Here is a 20,858-nt window from a genome sequence, read left to right on the forward strand (position 1 = left end):
CTATCTGGAGACGAGATGAATGGGTTTGTTGCTGACTTAAGAGAAGCTCTCTTCCCACTCTGTGCATCCCACTTTTCAGAGAGTTCAAAGAAGTCCTCTGCAGAGGGATGGGGGGAAATACCCACCACGCCGCTCTTGCTAGCCGTATGCTGCAACCACTATATCCGGTGTCTCCCCCACAGCATCCTCTGAGCTGGCTTGTGTAGATCCATGGCTGAGAACCTAATTTTCCAGATTGGAGTGCAGTGGTCTTCTTGACCACAGGATGAAACAGCTTGGTAACTCCAGTTCCCTTTTTCTCCGAAGAGCTGGGCCGGGGGGAACAGAAGTGAGCAGGATTTGTCTCTCTCCCTCCCACTGCCATGCAATGGGACATCATAGACCAGCCAATGCTGAGCTTTCCCCTGCAGCCTTTGGCCAGCCAGCATCCTGGCTGGGTTCCCACTGAATTAATCCCTGCTCCTTGTTCCCCCCCCAGACAACCCCAATCCTCTTGGCCTTTCTGCCGCCATATTTGCTCCCAGTGTCCTTTCGTTGCTCCCAGTTCCAGAGCAGGAAGACTCAACATATCTGGCGATGGCTCCCCGTCATCCTCTCGCCACTAAAGTGTCGTGTTGATTTTGTTCCCCACCCGCCCCACCCACTCCCCCTCCTTTTACTTTTACAGGCTCATGTCCTCTTTGGGCCTACCCAGGGAAGATAGCTTTGTTCTACTGCTACTAAGTTCTATAAAGTAATATTCCCCCTCTCTGCTGAGAACAGTACAAAAGTTACTTCTTTTTAGCAAAGGTTTCAAAAGAAACCAAACACTCTTCCACACTCACTTTCGATTGAATTTAATCAGCTTTTAAAATTTTGTTTGTTTTGTTCGTTTTTCCAGAAAAAAAAAGTCCCTTTTTTCCTTTCTGCTCAGACCTCTGTCTGAAGGTCAATAATGTCTTGTCCCACCAGAGGTATGGTGGCACCTGTTTTCTCCCACTCCACAGTTTTTAGTTCTAAGGGAGATTGTGGTAAAGGTTCCATGTCCTTTTTAACCCATGATGGAGGTGAGTGGACCTTCCTGATTCCTTCCCAGGGTCTCTTGTTTGGTGTCTGCTGTTTTTCTTGCTACAAAGCAAAGGAAAAAAAGACAGAGAAAGAGGAAAAAAAGAAAGTTACTGCTAGTCCTGCAAACACTACCCTTCATCCACTAGATTTCTTCTTGTCTTTTTTGTTTTAAAGATACGGCTAGGCGACAATTTTCTATCGCAATTCTTTCTTGAAAGAAAATTAGTTTTTCAAATAAACAAGAGGCCTTTTTGGGGAAAAATGGCTGCTTGCCAGGAAAATTTCAGTTTTTCCATGAAATACTGAACACCAAAATATTTCAGGTTTCAGATGAATATTTTCAGTATTTGAATTTCCACCAAAAAAAAAAAATCAAACATTTCCATGGAACATTTTGAAAAAAAATATTTAGTTTTATTTTCCATAGAAATTTTTGCATAAAAATCATTTTTTCACCAGCTGTATTTAAAGGGGCACAGTCCATTTCTATATATCTATAACTATATCCACACCCAATAAACATCTCATAAATGTAATTGCTTTTTTTACTGACGATACCTGTGATGATTAAAGGCTCAATTCTGCAAAACTGAAATCAATAGCAGTTTTTCCACTGTCTCCAAATGACACTTTTGGGGCTTGATCCACCACTATGTTAGTGCAACTTTATGCCAGTGTGTCACCATTGCAATCAACCCACGAATGGCATTTTGAAGTTTCTACAAACATATTGTGGAATGCTCTAGTATATTTTATAGGGGTTGCCAGGGGTTTCATAATCTGTGGCGTGTTCTCATAATCATGTGTGAATGGAAACACATGCATGGATAATATTTTCAATTGGCATTCCATGGAGCTTCCCCCTTTTTCGCTTTTTAACAGAGATGCTTTTCACCCTTTATCAGCCCTAAAAAGCACCCAAACATTAGAATAAAATGGGTTCTCCCAGACACAATAGCACCATGAAGTTCTCTGCAAACCACCTGCCATGGAAAAGGGGTTGGTCTGGAAGAGATGTGGACAGAAAGGAAAGATGATTCAGGTCATGAGGAGGAAGAAAAATAGGGGAGAAGGCAAGAAGATGTACATGTAGGTCACATGCATCCAGATCCACTCTATAGTCCTTGTGCCATTATTCAGAGGTATTGACTGAAAGAATCATATCCACACACCAAGCTGTGGTGTTTCAGGGTACTTCCTGTGCGTGACATTGTGGGGAGAGCCACAAATCAAAAACTTAGAGCTATGTCTGCCTATCTAATCTAGCCACCTGCCATGGGTTCTACTCCTCACTCTGTCATGGTTGTCAAGACACTTTAGAATTTAAGACTGGAAGGAACCTCCTGGGGAAGTGAGTCCAGTCTCCTGCTATTGCAGGCAGCCCTGTCATATAGCCCCTTTCATTAACCTAGCAAGCTGGATCTTCCAACTAGTTAGGTTTCTTGCTCCTATTGGGAGACTGTTCTAGAATCTCACCCCTCCAGTGGTTAGACTCCTTCTTCTAATTTCCAGACAAAATTTACAATTGGACAGATCATCCCCATTTATTCTTGTGCCAACAATGTCCTGTAGCTTAATTAGCTCTTCTCCCTCATATTTACAGGGAGCAATCAGATCCTCTCTCAGCCTTTGTTTTGCTAGGCTAAAGAAGCCAAGCTCCTCCACAAACTAGGCTCTCCATTCCCCGATCATTCTTGCAGCCCGTCTCTGCATGAATGTGACTCAGGGCATGTCTACATTTACCTCCGGAGTAATTGGTCCGGCGGGGGTTGATTTATCGCATCTAGTGAAGACGCGATAAATCGACCACCGAGTGCTCTCCCGTCGATTCTGGTGCTCCACCGGAGCGAGAAGCGCAGCCGGAGTCGACAGGGGAGCGTCAGCAGTCGACCTACCGCAGTGAAGACACCGCGGTGAGTAGATCTAAGTACGTCGACTTCAGCTACGTTATTCACGTAGTTGAAGTTGTGTAACTTAGATCGATCCCCACCCCACTCCCGCCAGTGTAGACCAGGCCTCAGTGACCAGCTGACAGGCACAGCGTCAGTGTATAAACACCAGTCCGAAGACAAGATCTCACAATATGCTGTAGTACCACAAGCCACTGATTTCAGTGCAAACCAAGTCCACATCTACGATACTTCACAGAAAGAGGCACAGATGGTTGGATAAGTATACGTCAATGTAGTAAGTAACTCCCCTCCCTTCTTGCAATGGAAAGACCTCCTTTGATCCGGGTATTATTTAAGGCCACCTTCAGCAGCAGGACCCTGTTATTTTAAACCTGCCCTTCCACACAAGCTCAAGAGCTTTGCCAAGGCACCTCAGTCCTGACCTTTAGCACCCCCCAGTACTCTAGGCCTGGCCCCCAACAACTCAGTTCTGCTAATATACTTTAAGCTTGACTTGAAACGGTCCCAGCCATTCCTGTGCTGGGTGTCTTCTGAGCACCGAAACCTGAACAAGCCACTCAGTGTGAACTCGCCACTCTAGCGACATGAAGAATTGGGAACTACCCTGAGACCCAGCCAAGTCATCTGAACAGGTGATGCAAGCCAGCAATTAAAGTGTGGTTTTCAGAGGCCAGGGAGAGGAGCAGCCGGGGGAAGCTTGCCTTTGCTGTCCTGTTTGTGTGGCCAGACAGAGGTAGCCAGCCCGCATGCATGTCAACTCCACCCCAGATCACATGAAAACCATTAAAATACACTAAATATAAGGAGCACGGCTCCTGTCGCTGACGCAGCTGCCTTTGAGGTGGGCCACGCTGCACACCAGTTTAATATGCACAGTGCAGAAGAATATCGTATCCAACTGGATCTTCAAGATGAATTTAGTAGGCTGAAGAGACTTAACTGAGTTGACTAGTGGCCCAGATGCGGGGGCTTAAACATCCCTTGCTCTTTGCAAAAAGACTAATGGGGATCAGTGGTTAGTTCCAGTGTCCTTTTTCTTCTTACCTCCCCATGGAAATGATTAAAATTCGGTCTCTGTGTCCCTGGGACACCTTGAGATGCTTATATAAGATGGCCACTGCTACTTAGTGTCATAGTGTCTTAGCAGAGTTTCTGGGCAGGAGGAAAGACCCACCAATCCATAGCAAAGCAAAACCTGAGGAGAGAATTGTGTGATCCCACTGCAAACTGCTCTGGTGCTGGCCCCAGGTCTAAGGCCTCAGGGAGAGCCAGGAAGATGGGTAAAGAGAAACAGAAAGTGCCAATAATTCAAAAAGATGGAATCATTTCCCTGGCCTGACACATTCCATGGGCTTGTTGCTCTGAGGAAATAAAATTGTGTATCCCTCTCCCAGCTGGGAGGGTTGAAATCAAATCAGAGCTGAATGTTTCAACTTTAGAGAAACAAAATGGGCCGATGGACCCAAAACAGGGTTTTTTCCAGATTTTTTTTTTCATCAAACAATTTTAAAAGTTGGGTGTTTGTCCCAACTTGGGATGAAATATTTTTCAACAGCTCAAAAAGTTTCATGGGACAGAAAATCCATTTTCCAACCAGCTCGACTGCTGCTTCCTCTTCACCGGCCTGTAATGCAACCTACCAGGCTCATGGAAGCCCAGAGCCCAGGGCTGGTGGGACTGTGCGCAAGCAAAGAAAGGTAGGCAGCGTTGATGCACTTGGCCCATCATACAGGCTCATCATTAAGGAAGGAAAGGGAGTCTAGAATACCAAGCAGCAAACCCTGATGTGCCAGCACCAGGAGGCACACCAGCAATTGGGAGCCAGGACTCTACTGACGCAATGGCAAGCCTCTCCTCATTGTTTTGGTTAGTATTTCATCTTCCTGCATAGCCTGGTGATGCCACACCTGTTCACAGCAAGCTGTCTGGTTTTCACTATGTTGCACAACTGTGTTTGACTGAAGCACTAACAGCGCAAGGCCCAAATTTTCCAGCGTGCCCTCTGATTTCGGGGGCTTCAGTGTCATGGGTGCCCAACCTCAGACACCCTGGGCCTGGTTTTAAGTGCTGAGCACTTGCAGGCCCCCCCCCTTGGCTTCAACTGGAAATATTTGGATCCAGGTTACATGCCCCAAAGTTACAGAGGAAGCCAACGGCTCAGCCAGAATGAGTATCCAGAATCCTCCAGGCTACTGCACCTTCATTCCACCTGCTTGATAACTCAGCTTCTTCTCTTTAAAAAGGCACTTGCTGTATGATCGGTTGGGGGAGAATGGGCAGGGGGCCATTCTGAAAACCATTTAAGGTGCATGATAAGGTCTGTCGCTGATGACAGTCCAGGGATGCTATATGAGCAGCAGGGTAGCTGACGGAAGGTAGACAGGATGGTGGGTAGCAGATGAGCTACGTGGGGTGTGGGATTGCTGATGGATGGTATATGGGACATTGGACAGCTTAGAGATGTTTTATGCCTGAATTAATTAAGGTCCTCTGCAGTTTTCATAACAGAATTTATTGTAGCAATTATTACACTTTATGTAGCGTTCCCTGTAAAAGACACTCTAATTTCCCTTTTAACCGTTGCTAATTATCATTTCATCAAAGCCTTTAAAAAGTGCAGAGAGCATTAAATGTGAAGTGGAGCAGGGACGTCGTGCCTGGGAGTGGGGGGCCCCTGCAGAGGGACTCACAATGATTAGAACTGGGTTCCTAGGAGCAGATACTCTATTTTCCAAATTTGACGCAGAGACCGGCCTTGTAGCCCTGAATGCTCAGCCCACAACCGCGCACTCTGTTCTGGCTGAGTTTTCCCACCCTGAAGCAATGTCTCCAGCTACCAAGTCAGCTAACAGAAAGACAGGTAGCCAGCAAATGAGTGAATTAGCTCTGACGTGCACTGGGATATGCCAGGCGGACACATGGCCCAGACTACTAATTACCTACAACAGTATGTTCTTTGGGAAGGTCTGAAAAGCCTTTTGAAAGCTCCGGCTGGCAGTGGGGAGAGGGGAGAGAGGGGAGTTTCTCCAGAAGAGCCTTTGATGAGCCTCGGAACCATATGGTACATTTCTGATGGTGCAAACCTCCAGCTGAGAAGCACATTTCTAGCAGAGGATATAGAGACACAAAGCAGAGCTCCTCAACCTTGTCCATAAGAGGATTTCCACATCCAGACCCTTGCCCCTTGCAGCCTGGAGGTGTGACTTACAATCCTTTCTTCCTTCCACTCTGGAATATGTCAATGAAATTGATACAGTCTCCTGGTGATTGAGCAGGAGGAACTGGTTGCAAAGTGGCTGGATCAAGCCATGTCTGGAGAAGACCACAAGAGGCCAGGGCATAGCCATCTCAGGAACAGCTGAAATTTTTCAGACGAATTATTCACTTGTCATAATACACAGATTCAGGTTAACCAAAGCCACTTGTGAATTTGGGTCGAATTCAGTGAATAGTTTTGGCCAAAAAGAGAGAAAATTAACACAAAACATTTTGTTTCAACACTTTCTAAGCTACATGTTTCAACTTTTGGTTTCATGATGATGTTTCATTTCAAAATTTTGCTAGATTATTTACAAAAGCAATCAAACAAAAAAGGATATCCCCACCCCACCCCAAAAAATAAGCAAAATGAAAAATAAATACGTAAAAACTCATTTCAGGTTTAACAAAACTTCTCGGTCAATCTGAAACAAATTCTTTCCCACCCTCCCAGTTTTTCTGGTTTGGCCACTGAACCAAAAACAATCAATTATTCACTCAGCTCTACTTAAGAACACGCTCTGTCAGGATCAAGGCTAGAGCTGGACAAAGCTTTTATGGCTGGTTTCAGAATTTATTTCTGTGATGGGGTGCCTGCCCCACACTGGGCTCTAAGGGGTTAAAAGAGCCCTAGGGAGACTGCGCAGGAGGCAGCCAATCAGAGAAGGGCTCAGAGGAACAGTCAGTCAGGGCCTGGCAGGCCCATATAAGAAGAGCTGCAGGGCAGAGCAGCTCCAGTTGTTTCCTGGAGCTCAAGGAGGGACGACCAGCTGCTTTGGAGGAGGAGGAGGAGGAGGAGGAAGAGGAAGAGGAAGAGGAAGAGGAGGAGGAGGAGGAGGAGGAGGAGTTGGAGGAAGAGGAAGAGGAAGAGGAGGAGGAGGAGGAAAGCTAGCACCTTGGAATGAGCAGTGCTGGGCAGGATCAGGTGAGTGAGAGTGAGCTCCTGCTAAGACTGGCATGCTGAAGCCCTGAGATAAGGTCAGAGAAGGTGCTGGGTCTGCGGGGAAGAAGCCCAGGGAAAGGTATGGAGAGGCTGAAGGGGGCGCAGCGCATGGCTGCCATCTACAGGGTCCCTGGGCCGGGACCTGGAGTAGTGGGGCGGGCCCAGGTTCCCCCTTCACTCCCACTCACCACTGAGAAAGTGGCTGGACCGTCTGACTACAGTACATTCCCCCGGAAGGGGGGAGCACAGAGTGTGGCGCAGCTAGAGGGCTGTGTCCTGAAAAGGATGCCGTGGTCCTTAGAAGACACGGGCCAGGAGCAGATGTGACGGTGGTGAGACATCACCAGAAGAGGGCACATTGGCTAGCAGAGCTAATCCCCAGGACAGCCAGCAGGAGGCGCCGCAGTGGTGAGTCACATCCCCTCACATTTACAAACATAACACTTGACCTAGGCTTGCTGAAAGTTCACAGGCGGCACATATATGTCTCCGAGAGCCAGGCCAGGCTTCAGAATGAGCAGGGCTGGGTTCTGAGGCGAGCTTGGGGTTGGATATTGCGATGAGTGAATGGCCAGGATTCGAGGCAATAGGAGGCCAGGGGGTTTTGGGATGAGCCTGGGACTGAATTCTGGGCTGTCTGGGGCCTCTAAATGTCTGTCTACACCAGTGTTTTGGAGCCTGCAGAAGCGAGCCTCCCAGTCTGGGTTGACAGACTCAGGCTACTAATGGAGCTCTGGCTGGCATTCTAAAAATAGCCTTTTAGACCATGCATTGAAGTTTTGCTTGGGCTGGGCCAGGCTTCGTAGCCTGAGCTCCAGGCCGAACTCCACTTCACAGCACGGTCTACACAGCTGTTCTTAGAGCACTAGCACGAGTCCTGCTAGCTCCAGTCTGTCGGCCCAGGCTCAGAGGCTCGTTTCTGCAGGCTCCGAAACCCTGTGTAGACGTACCCTCAGTGACCTTCAGCCCATTTCTGGTTCTGGCAGGAAACCGGGATGGCTTAGACTTTATGATGGGCTGGCCCTTTGGACTTTGTTCAAATCCCAAACTCCAACCAAGGCCCCGGGGGGATCACACCCCTGGGAGCTAAAATAAAAGGTGTGGAAGAATCCCTTGCACAAGGAATCCACGGAATTTGTCACAGCTCCTTTTGGAATCGAATTTGCTGGTCTCAACATAAGGAAAGAACGAGCTGCAAAACTAGACACTGAGAGCGTGCAAGAGAGGACTTTTGTGTGACTCAAAACTCTCCCAATGGTGCTGAGAACGCCCAAGGAGAGGAACTTCAGGAGAATCACTTTCATCGCTTTCAAAGCAGGCCCTGAGCACAGTAGAAACAAAGGAGACCCTTACCTTGAAGCCTGCAAAGGCTTATCTTTCATACTATGCCCTTGCAGAGTGTTGGCTTCCGACAACACCCAGTAAAAGCCCTAGAACCGCTGAGTAATTGACTAGGAGGAGCAGCTTACAAAGTGGCTCTACATGGCTCTCTACCATCCCTGCTTTAACGTTCTCAGCTGTTGGCTGGAGAGAGACAGAGCTTGGGGGAGGGGATGTTGTATATCTGGCCCACAGTCTGTAATCGGCAGGCACTGATTAGCATTTGAATAGAGAAATGCGTTAGCAACAAGGTTTCCAGCAGCTTAACTTTTTTTTTTTTTTTTAGCAGACAGGATCTGGGCAATAATTTGTATCAGCCAAAGAATGACCCAATGGGAGGGACACAGTGTGACGCTGGCTATTCAGTAGGTGGAACTCAATCTTCTCAGCCAGTAATAAACCAACTCCCCAGCATGGTACAGCCAGAGAAGCCCAAAGTGATCTTAAATTGCCCTAGAGGGACACTGTAGGATCCCCTTGGCTGGGAGTGAAGGCAAGCTGGCTCAGTCTTAACCCAGATTGGAGGGGGAAGACTGAAGGAATTGGGGAAGGTGATATCAGCTGCCTCTGTTGAGGGAATGTGCCCATTTTTTGCAAGCCGAAGGCCGGTTGGATGCCCGGATGGCAGCAGTGGCCAAGAGTGCTTTTAATCATTTGTGTTTTCTCCGGAGGCTGCCGCCACTTCCTTTTGCTCGCAGGATGCGTGTTACATGCTCTGTGACCTGTCCTCTCTTGGTTGCAACCTATGAATCCTTAAATGAGTTGGGTCCTGGTTACGTTAGAGAAAACCCTTCCCCACTGCTATCATGACAGGCAGCATCCTCTCAGGGCCCTGAGCTAAAATTCTTCCCAGTTTACTCATGAGCGGATTGAAGGCAGATGCTTCTTGGAGATGAGATTAATAGATTTGAAGGCCAGAAGGGCCATTATGATCATCTAGTCTGACGTTCTGGATAACACAGGCCAGAGAACCTCATTCAGGGATTCCTGCATCCAGCCCGATAACTTCTAGTTGAGCCACAGCAGATCTTTTAGCGAGATGTTCAATCTTGATTTGAACACTCTAAGAAAGGGTGAATTTACCACATCCCTTGGCAAGCTGTCCCAAGAGTTAATTACTCTCTGTTAAAAGTCTGGATCCTTACTTCAACTTGAACTTTGCTAACTCCAAATTCCAGCCACGATGTCTTGTTATGTCTTTGTCTGCTAGATTTAAGAGCCCTTTAGTAGTATACTTTATCATCTCTTTGGCAGTGAAATTTACATCCCTGATTGGTTCATCAGAGCCCAGATGTGTAAGGCCCATTTATTTTAGCCGCAGTACTTGGGCAGAAGTGATGGCAAAGCCTTGCTTGAGATACAGATGGAGTTTGGAGAGCGTTGTCCTTATGTTTTGAAAATTAGTCCTACTGGGTGATGAAGTTTTTATCATAAACTGCTGGACATGCGCCCACAGTACTGGCTGGGCAGGTTTTCATAAACTGAAATAAACAGATGAAGAGGTACATAGATAATATACCGCAGGGGATGATCCCACCCTGGTCTTGGACTAGGCAATTTAATTGGTCTCTGAGACACAGGATTAATTTAGGTTTCAGAGTAGCAGCCGTGTTAGTCTGTATCCACAAAAAGAAAAGGAGGACTTGTGGCACCTTAGAGACTAACCAATTTATTTGAGCATGAGCTTTCGTGAGCTACAGCTCACTTCACCGGAATGCACCCGATGAAGTGAGCTGTAGCTCACGAAAGCTCATGCTCAAATAAATTGGTTAGTCTCTAAGGTGCCACAAGTTCTCCTTTTCTTTTTGAGGATTAATTTAGTATTAGCAATGCTCTGTGGGAGGCATAGAAATAATTGCTGTTAACGCTGCTACTACAAACTGGACTTTCCTATCACGACTAGTCAGGGTTAGATTATCTACATAAATGCCTTTGGGTTTTGATCCACATTTGAAGAAGTGCAACAGATGCGATGATGGGCTAATCATTTTCAGACAGGTACAAAGTGGCTCAATGGAACACAAGTGGGACTGCCACTTGAATTCAAAACTATAGAGCAAGCACCAGTTCTAGACTTCATCAAAGGCATTTTCTCTCAAGTAGATATTTGCCCGGAATTTCAGCAGCAAGTTTCTGATCTGAGGGAGAGGTGTGGGGGGAGGAGTCGTGGAAGGATTAGGAGAAGCTTCATAACTAGGAGGGCAGCTAGAACAATGAAACATGCTGCCCGAAGGGGTTGGAAAATTGCCATTGCTGGAGATAGTCAAGGCAAGACTAGACAGCCATCAGCTGGAGAGGTGCTGAGGGAGAATGAAATCGAAGCCTTAGCAAGGCAGGTGGATGAGCAAGAAGACCCACTAGCCGTCCCTCCTCCTCCATGGTGGAGGTTACGGGGCATTCCAGGATGCTCATGATCTCGTTTGTGTCCAAAAGCTGAGGCGTTTTGTACTGGTGAGGGAATGTGTTTGGAGTCATGCGTCATGGCAGGGGTTGGGACTTGTCTACAAGGCTCTCTGATGCAAAGCAGAAAGGCAGACTTACACTAACATTAGTTTTATCACTTCCACCAGAAGAAACACTCCATTGTTTTATAACCTAAACACACAGAGAAAAGAAACAGGGGTGGTTTAACAAAGGTATCCGTGGTATCTAAAGGTTGCCTTCTCTGATATGAGGTCAGACAGCAGCCAGTTCAAGGGAATGACAGGAAAGGGGTGCAGGAGGGAAGTGATAGTTTTTCTTATTAGCTTAGGACTTTGCATAACCAAACCCCACTATTGACCACTGAATACCAATGCTTAGAAGGCTCCTTATTTAATGCACCTAAGGTAAGAAAGGTCATGGCCAGAAAGAGAATCAGGTTGCCCTGTGCAAATATTTAAAATATACATCTCCTCAGTCCAACTCCAGCACATGCTGAAAGCTGTTACCATCCAAAAGCCCTTTGGTGGTATATCTGGAACCAAGTCTCCTAACATTAGGCTACCAAATAAGCTCAGATACTTCTCTGAAATATCTGAACAGCCTGAGTTTGTAAAGCTGGCCTAGGAATCCTACACAGAGAGGCTTTCTTGCAATATTTAGGCTCTTCTGCTCCCAGTACTGTCCCAAAACTGGGAAATATGGAGGAACATAGCAAGTGAAGAGTGTACTGACTGTCCATCTCAAATAAAAATCCATTTGGAGTCTGGGCAAAGATTAGGATTGGTTCTTGTATAAACTGAATCCGTTTGTCAGCCTGAGGGTCCTAGTCATTCTGAACAGCCAGTCTCTATAAGCAGATCCCTTGCAGTAAACCACCATGCACAGTAAAACTAGGGATTGCATGGAGCAAAACCCTGACTTCCAAAACCATCGACTACACAATCCTAGCCCAGATCCCAGTGTTATAGCTGGGCCCTGTGTTTATAATGAACCAAACCAAAACCTCTCACCCTATCACACTTTAAACCTTGTGGCTTGGCCTGATCTCTAACTAAATCCTAACAAAATAAGCCCCAGCAGTCACTCACTGGCTAGTCCTTTTGGTCGTGCCACAGATGGCCATGAATGCCAACTCTGCCTTCTCTTGAAGATGGATGGGGGAAATTCCAACCAACAGAGAGAAATCCCACCTTGGAGCAATCCCCAGCGGTCTCACAGAGAACAGCCCTGAGCCAGGCTGCCCACCACTCTGCAGCTGCTACTTCTTTTCCCTCTCTGCTGGACTAGATTAAATTACTTGCCAGCCATTTGGCACCAGCCCAGCAGGCATGGAGGGGCTCAGACACCCAAAAGATGGCCCTTTGGCCAGCCTGCTTTTCCTTACTGCTGCAGGAAAAGTTCTTTGTCACTACGGCTCTTTCATGCTGGACCCAATTTGGCCACCGTGCACTGCCCTCCCCCATACTAGAGCAACATGTGCCTTCCCTGTGGTTGACTCACTCCTTGGAGGGAACGTCCCTGCCGGGGCCACCTCACAGACTGGATGGCTTAGAACTTCACATCGATACATACGCTGGAGCTGACAGCAGCAGTATAATTCAGTGTAATACACACAATTGCACAGGGCCAGAAGCAGCTTATGGGCCTTTCGTGTTTCCAGATCCTTTTCTTTTCCCCTCCATGGAAGGCCGCGGCTTTCCCCTGTATTCTTCCAACAACATCGCCTCCCTGCCACTGATGGTCGCTCAGAAAAACTTCCTAACTGTGAGAACAGTAGGGCAGTGGAACAGACGCCTAGGGAGGACGTGGAAGCTCCTTCACTGGAGGCTTTCAAGAGGAGGCTGGAGCCGTCTGTCTGCGATGGTTTAGCCACAACACATCCTGCATCTTGGCAGGAGGTTCGACTAGATGCCCTTGCGGTCCCTTCTAACCCTGTGATTCTAAGTCACCTCACAACAGGTCACTGACACAAGTGTCTTTAATGGAGCCCCTGTCCTGAGGTCAGACTCCTTCAGCAGCATCCCTCTCCTTTCCCATCGGCATAAATCCCACCGCCCTGACTGTCCAAACGTCACAACTTATGGTCTCCACTCCTGCCTTGGATTTGAGACCAGCTCCCATAGATGGTAATGGGGATCCAACCCATCTCCACTGCGCCCTCCCTCTGCTCCCCAGTCCACGTTGTAAAGGTGTTAAAGGTTCCATTGACTCGGTGCAGAGAAGATGGACACCACAGACACAAGCTGAACCACACACCCTCACAAGACATGAGGAACAGAGCTCAGAACTGTCTGTATCTGCACTACATGTGAGCTAGAGGAGAGTGAACACTCCACTGGCTGTGCACTACCATTAGGATTTTACACACACACGTGCACGTCAGTATATTGAGAGTGGAGTGACACTGAAGGGCAGGGTTCTGGTATGAGCCCCTGCATTCTCCTCCACCCCCATGCTCATCATGGTTCTTGGAGCAGGAAGCCCCCAGCTCCAAAGGGTGAGTGACTGACCTTGCTCTCCGTTGTCGGTAACTCCTTCTCTTTCTCCGCATGCTGCAGCTTCCTGTTCAGGTCCTGGAACATGTCCTGGTGACGCTTTCGCGTGTGCATGATTTTCTGAAGCAAAGACGTGTGCGAAAGGTCAGCAAACCTTTCTCCCCTTAAGATGGTGGCATCAGAGTCTACACTGCCCTCACCAACTAGGAAACTGCCAAAGTGGGCACCTAGGTTCAAGTTAGGTGCCCAAATCCCTTTGAGGACCTGGGCCCTAGATACTAGAACTCTAGATCTCGCTACAGGCAGGAAAATTCAAGCCTACACCAAACTAGCTGAGTTTTGGCTTGTTACAGGATTTGTGACAAACCTGAATCTCAGCGTGAAAGCTCCCCAAGGGTTGCAAAGCTTTTGAAGAAGTGTGAGGCCTGAGTTCGAATCTAGCCCAACACGTGAGTGTCAGAATTTGGGGCCACACAGTGTCACTATTTCAGACTGAGCCCAGGATCCTACGTTTTGGAGCAAACCTCAGGGCCCAAGCTTCGAGCAAACTCCCTTCTTCCCCATGCGGTCCCAGGAGTGATGGCTGATTCTGGAATGAAGCAGTAGCTTTGAAGAGGAAGGATGGTCTGATGCCTTCACCACCCAACCATCCTTCCTCTTCAAAGTGATGGCTTCATTGCATTGCAATAGAACTCAGGAGACCTGCACTCAGTTCCCAGCTCTGTCAGAGATTTCCTGTGTGAAGCCTGGCTTCCTCTTTAAAGCAACCGCTTCCCCCTTCTGTGCCTCAGATCTCCCCATCTGTAAAACGTGGATACTTCCTCATCTCCGACGGGTGTTGGGAGGCGCCTTAATCTTGTGAGGAGCTCCCAGACCAGGGTGATGGGAATCATCTGAGCAGATTTTATATTTGGCAGCAGTTCTACACGTATAGCGCTGCACTGGTGAGCGTCTCCTGTCAGCGTAGTTACTCCACCTCCACGAGAAGCAGGAAGCTCTCCTGCTGCCATAGCGCTGTCTACACCAGGGTGAGGTCGGTATAACTCCGTTGCTCAGGGGGGTGGATTTTTCACACCCCTCAGCGATGTAGCTATGCCGATATAAGTCTGTAGAGTAGACCTGGCCTAAGACCCAGGACCCCTGAACACCTCTCACACTGGCTGGAAAGTGGCCCAGACTCCCGATGCTGGTATATTGTAATATCAGGTTTCTATCAGCATCTCACTGACAGATGAGATTGTTTACAGGCCTTGTGCAAACTGACTTAAAATCTTCATTTACAAACATTTACTCAGCAGTTGCTGCTCAATAAATGAAGCCATACCAAATAAGTGTAAATCCCACGTTTGTTTAGATACACAGGGTGAACCTCCCAGTTTGGCCAGGCTGGCTGTAGCCACCTGTCCGCTTCTAGCCCGTTCCCTGGTTCTTTGGCTGAAGGCAGTGCTCCTGCAGCTAGGGGAACTCTCGCTGAGAAAAGCAGAGCCTGGTCCTCTCCCCCTTCTCACCCCTCCGTAAAAGGATTTAAAGGAGGAACCGCTCACCTCAAAATCTAGCTCTGCATACCGGGATTTCCGTCTCTGAAGATTCAAAGGGAAAGAAAAATTGGTAAGTGATCGCACCCCTGCATAGTGGCTAGAGACAGAGAGACAGCCTCTGCCTCCTTCCCCACCCTGCTCTGCTTGCATCCTGCAGCTCTGGCTCTGATACAAAGGAGACAACTGGAGTGATAGAAACAATCTCGGTCACTGCCCCAGGGGACAGAAACCGTGTGTGAGCTCTGGAAGACTGTTAGAACTGGGGCCAAGTATAAGAACCAAGAGGGACTAAACGTCTGCCAAGGAAGAACCTGGCTGGGTGGGAATTCTGTACTTGGGAGAGTTGTTACTAGATGAAATGAGCTGCCAAGGGATAGCAGTCAGAAGAACCAGCGAATACAAGGAAATCCAGCACTCATCTATCTATCACTCATATGCCACCGACATCCATAGGGTTGCAGGGGATGTCTGTGAGGGAGAACTGTGCACACAGAACTTAACTCTGCAATCACTGGAATTTTCCTGTAGCTTCCCATAACCGTATTTACCGATCTCTTCCCAGACGGGTTGAAATCATCAAAGCCAACTGGGAGGTTTAGCCACACGCCTCCCATTAAAATGAATGGGAGTGGTTTGGCTAAAACCTCATGAATAATCTTTGAACACGCTCAATACATCCAGTTTCCACAGGACTTATGGGAGGTAAAGAGAACATTGCAGCTTGCATCTGCTGGATTTAAAAAAAAGGGGCTAAGAAACTCTTTGGCTCCTTCCCATCCTAAAATCTTTGATCAAAATACCCAGTGCTGGAACTAGGAGGGAGGGAAAGCTTCAAAAACTGATTAGACATTTATATGGGAAAGAGAGGGCATCTGCAATGTAACTACCTAGGATGAAAACTTTAAGGGTTCTTAATCCTCAAGATTCAAATCGTAACTTGATATCACTAGGGGAGTTCATGAAGAAATTTCCCCTCTCATTAAAGAGGCACGGAAACTGCACAGCTGGGAGCATTCAAGGCAGGGTTCTACTCTTAGAACATCTGGCATCGGCCACTGTAGGAAAGAAGGCATCAACATAGAAGGAAAAGTGTGGCATGAACAATGTGACAACTGGGATGTTCTTATGGGTGAAAGTGGCCGCAGGTTGCCTGCTTACCTCCAAGGAGCTCATGGAGAGGGTGGAGACTGTCTCGCTCTTGGGCACCATGCCCAAGTTCCCTGAGTCGCCCGGGTCGCACAGGCTGTTGGGGATCTGCGACTCGCTGGAGATGGTCTGCTGCTGCAGCATGGGGGAGCCCTGCACCTCGGTGCATGTCATAGCCATGGGCTCCCTGGGTGGGCTCTTGACGATGAAGCCTGGGTCGGTTGCCATGCTGAGGTGGATGAGCCGGGTCTGGGGCATCTGGTCTATGTTGATGCTGTATTTGCCATCGTCCTTGGGTGGCTTGGCCCGCAGGGTGGAGGAACTGTTGCTGGGCAGGATGACATAGCTAGTGTCCAGGGATTGCTCCTGCGCCCTGGAGAGCTCAGAGTCCAACTTCTTGAAGATGTCCCCATCGCAGATGTAGATAGACTTGGGCGGCTGGTTCTTCTCCTTCTTCAGGGTGAGCGTGTGGTTGCTGAACTCGTTCAGGTTGATGGCCCCCAGGTAGTGCGGGGAGCCCTGGAGGTGCATCTTAGAGACGTTGGCTGGAAGACTATTAAAGTTCGAGGACCCCTTCTGGTGATGGAGCTTCAGCTTCTCCTCATCCTGCAGCGACGGGCGCTTCAGCGTGCCTGTGATGGCCGAGGTCCTGCATGTGGTGATGTCTTTATTCAGCACTGCAGGAGACAGAGAAGCATCCTCAGCACCTCGGACTCACCTCACCTGAGCTCCACACACAACTTCAACCATCTCACCACAATCAAACGCCCTTAGCATGTTCCCTCCACTCCCTCAGATAGAGGCTACAATGGCAGATCAATGCTTCTGGCTCCTAGACCCCATGCACATGACATCCCCACGCTGGCGACTGGGCCAGTGGGTACGTTGGGGGATAATTATACCAGGGGTTTTGAAGTTCTCAACCACTGCCTTGAAGCCAAAGGGAGCTAAATGAGTGCTCGTTATTCATATAGGAAAGAACCTTAATCTGAGGGTGGGGCAATCATGCCAATTCGGAGATATACACAGGACACACACACAGAGCATCATCCATTGACACAAACACAGCTGTTCCTCCTCTCATTAAAATCTGCTTTGCTCAGCTGGTTCTAGGCTGCAACAGAAATGTTAATAAGCTCGTGACATCAGCCTGGATGTCCTCAGAGGATAAAGTCACAGGGTTCTGGGGTGGGCGGGGCTGAAAGCTACTTACCCAGCATTTCAGCATGGAAAAGGGGAAACAATTCCAGCCAAAACCAAACAAAAAACCAGGCTCTTTTTACACATTTTTCCCAATGCAGCAGACAGGAGAGGAGCCAAGGCAGAGGCTTTGCTGTGACCTGGCACCATTCAGCCATTCCCATTTATGATCAAGGTACTGTATGGCACCGGTGGATTTCTGGTGCCAGGTAAAACATGGTGCTGCAGTTTCACTGCTAACTTGTGCCAGGCATGGTGAGTGCTGGACGAGTGTAGGTACCTCCAGCGGGTGCAGGGCAGGCAGGGCAAAATCAAAGGGAAGCCAGGAGAAACCAACCAACCATAAAACCTCTTTGAAAACCAGACCCGCTGCACGGTGACCATCTCAGTCATGATGGCTGTGCCAGAGAACAGCGCTAGGATATAACTTTGCTTTGGCCCCATTCATGGGCCAAATTCTGCCACTGGCTCTCAGTGGAAATGCCACACGTTGCCTTGGACCCAGCTCATCCTTGTTAAGGTATCAGGATCGGTGCTTTATTAACAATGCCCTTTCAGCAAAAGCCACAGCCAGTGGGTTGTTGGGTGTTTTTCTACACTGTGGCTTGTATTCAAAGAAGCATTTGGGACATGCTTTGTGCATGGGAGCTCCCTGAATGCTTTGGCTTCCCCAGGGGTGGTGCTTAGGTCTCGTCTCGAGGCTGTGGCGCACAACAAATTGGGATTATTTCATTTCTTGTCTGCTGGGGTTTGAAGACTTGTACAGCTGGCTGCTGGCAAAGGAAACCAGGCCAGGTTAGTGAGCAAAGGTGGAGATCAGGGAGTCTTCTGTCCTGGAGTCACCTGACACCAAAAGGCTCCCTCCCATTGCTCGGGGAGACCCAACCCAGGAGCCAGAGACTCTAAGGCAGCACAAGGAGGAGCCTGTCTGGGGCTCAGCACTGATTTTCAGGACCTGATTCTCAAAAGCACACAATTGTGCATGCGACATGCCCAATTAGCCAGCTGTATGTGCAAATACCTGCCTTGTGGGCAAATCTGATGCCACCACGTGCGCACCTTGGGCACACTCCTGTCTGCACAATTTTTGCACCTGCCTTTTTTTGAAAGTCAGGTCCTCAGCATCAGGAAGGGGAGAGAGAGCAGGAGAGAGCACGCTAGAAATATGGTGTGAGAGAAAGAAGGAGAAAGAGAGAGACCCTGAATAAGGTATAGACAGAAAGAGACTGTGGCATTACATACCATCAGGGTAAGGGTGATAGACAAATTGATAATGATACAGAGAATGTGATTAGATAGATAGATTAGATAGATAGATGGGGTGTATGGGGATAGATAGAAGAGGGGGTGTATGGTGATGGATGGATGGATAGATAGATAGACGGGGTGTATGGGGATAGATAGATAGATAGAAGAGGGGGTGTCTGGGGATGGATGGATGGATAGATAGATAGATAGATAAACTCTTCTGTGATGCCCCCTAAATGAGCACACAGGATGCAAAGTCCATGGCAGCTAGAGGGAGATCCTGGTTTGGAAGATGTGAATTATACACAAGGGCCAAATGAGCTGGGAAAACTCTTGCTTGGGAAAGGGGAGGCATCTGGGAGAGCCAATGAGAGTCGGAAATTCTGCAAAAGGTTTGATCAAAATCAGCCAGCTGGTCAGGCATTGCCAAGGGCAGGAGGGAACAGAACCTGCAAAGAGGAACAGGCAGCATAGCAGACTCTGGACAGCACTTTCAGAGACAGCACAGTGGGCATGGGACAAACGGGAGTGACTGAGGAGGGGCTGCGACAGCAGGGACTGCTGGCCCATGCAAATCTGCAGGGCTGAAATGAATGGTTGTGTGTGGGAAGGGGAGGGCCATCTCCCCAAGCACCGTCTGGTCTATGACTGCCCAAGCGGTTGCTGGTATGGATGGACCCAGAGGGCAATTGTCCATTCAAGGATTTGGGAGAGGATGCTCCAGATTTACACCCATTTCTCAGGACTCCTGATGGGTATGAGGCCAGCCCCAGAGATGACTCTCTAAGCAAAGACAAAATCAGGTCCCAGTAGTGAGAGATGGAGAAGGTCATAGATCCCACCACCCCTGCCAGGTAGGGCATAGGCCCTGGATAAAAGGTGTTAAATCGAGGTGAGGCTTGATCTTAGCCAAGAGGCCAAGCAAGGCATGGGTGAAGAAGGGGATAAGCAAAGCGAAGGGGCAGAGTTAGGAATTCTCTTGAGGTGGGGGCGGGAGCGAGGGCAGCCATATACAAACACGCAAGCCACCGAGGGGACACAGACACACACAGATAGTAAGGAAAAAAAACGTCCAAGTTCAATCCCCAAACCAGGTCACTTGTTGATTTCTCACCTGTGATGTGCTCACCTGATCTACAAGCCATATCCACATCCTTCTCAAAATCGGTCTGAAAGACAGAGAAAGCAGAGGGGGGTGGTCAACGGGATGGGGGTGGGGGAGGGGAAGAGGAGGGGGAAGGCAACCTGGAATCCAATGAACGTTTCTACTCATGGACCACACACAAAGCCTTAAAAATCCAGATAGAATGGCGCAAACAAGGGCTCGGCTCCACACTTTGGAATCAGACTCTCTGCCTAATGGCCTTGATGTAGAAGAAACGGCCCCTCCCTAACAGGAGCAGGGGATGCCTGAGCAGGGGATGCCAAAAGCAGCCACATGCAGCCCTCCTCTCCCCTAAACTAGTCCCTGCCTTGAAACACTTGGTTGCCATCATCCCAGAGAATGGGAGCAAGGGAGTCATACCAGAACACGGGCTTCTATGTAATCATGGTAATAACAATGTGGAAAAGACAGGTGTTCAATAAATATTTCCATTCTAGATGTGCTAAGCAGCAGGATGATGTGCTCGTATCACAGGAGGATGTTGTGGTACTTTCCAGTCCATTAGTAATTAAGGAAGATGTTAAACAGCATCTACCAGGGACAGACATTTTGAAATCAGCAGGCCCAGCTAACCTGCACAACTAAAAGAGTTGTCTGAGGAGATCTCTAGTCTGCTGATGTTAATTATTAATAAATCTTTAAATGTTGGTGAAACACCAGAAGACTGGAAAGGTGCTAATGATATTGGCAAGAAGGATGACTTAGGTACCAAAGGCTGGTTAGCCTGACATCCATCCCATGCAAAAGAATGGAAAAGCTGATGTGAGATTCGACTGATAAATTAAAGGCTAGGATTATAAGTAATGCCAGTCAACATGCTTTTATGGAAAATAGGTCTTGTCAAACAAACTTGATTTCATTCTTTGATGAGATGACAAGGTTGGTTGATAAAGGCAACTCCGTAGATATAATATACATAGATTTTTGTAAGGCATTTGGCTTAGTATCTCTCAATGTACTGATTAAAAAATTATCACTATACAATATCAGTACAGCACACATTAAATGAATTAGGAACTGGCTAACTGACAGATCTCTAAAAGTAGCTGTCAATGGGGAATCATCATTGAATGGGGGTGTTTCTAGGGGAGTGCTGAAGGA

The 20,858-nt window shown here is 48.1% G+C and overlaps 1 protein-coding gene across 3 annotated transcripts in view; it reads right to left on the minus strand.

The window, feature by feature from the left end:
* Positions 1 to 651: 651 nt before the first annotated feature.
* The window catches only part of ADGRB1 (adhesion G protein-coupled receptor B1), a 385,515-nt gene continuing 365,308 nt past the window's right edge, over positions 652 to 20,858 (minus strand). For all 3 annotated transcript variants that reach the window (XM_073329982.2, XM_073329980.2, XM_078851413.1), the window contains 5 exons: positions 19,707 to 19,761; positions 16,157 to 16,821; positions 15,005 to 15,040; positions 13,476 to 13,580; positions 652 to 1,107 (listed from right to left, as the gene is read on the minus strand). In XM_073329982.2, coding sequence (XP_073186083.1) covers positions 910 to 1,107; positions 13,476 to 13,580; positions 15,005 to 15,040; positions 16,157 to 16,821; positions 19,707 to 19,761 — 1,059 coding nt within the window. In that variant the 3' untranslated portion in view covers positions 652 to 909. The remainder of the gene's footprint in view (positions 1,108 to 13,475; positions 13,581 to 15,004; positions 15,041 to 16,156; positions 16,822 to 19,706; positions 19,762 to 20,858) is intronic.

Source organism: Lepidochelys kempii, chromosome 2, assembly GCF_965140285.1.
Source record: "Lepidochelys kempii isolate rLepKem1 chromosome 2, rLepKem1.hap1, whole genome shotgun sequence".
Classification (NCBI taxonomy): Eukaryota; Metazoa; Chordata; order Testudines; family Cheloniidae; genus Lepidochelys; species Lepidochelys kempii.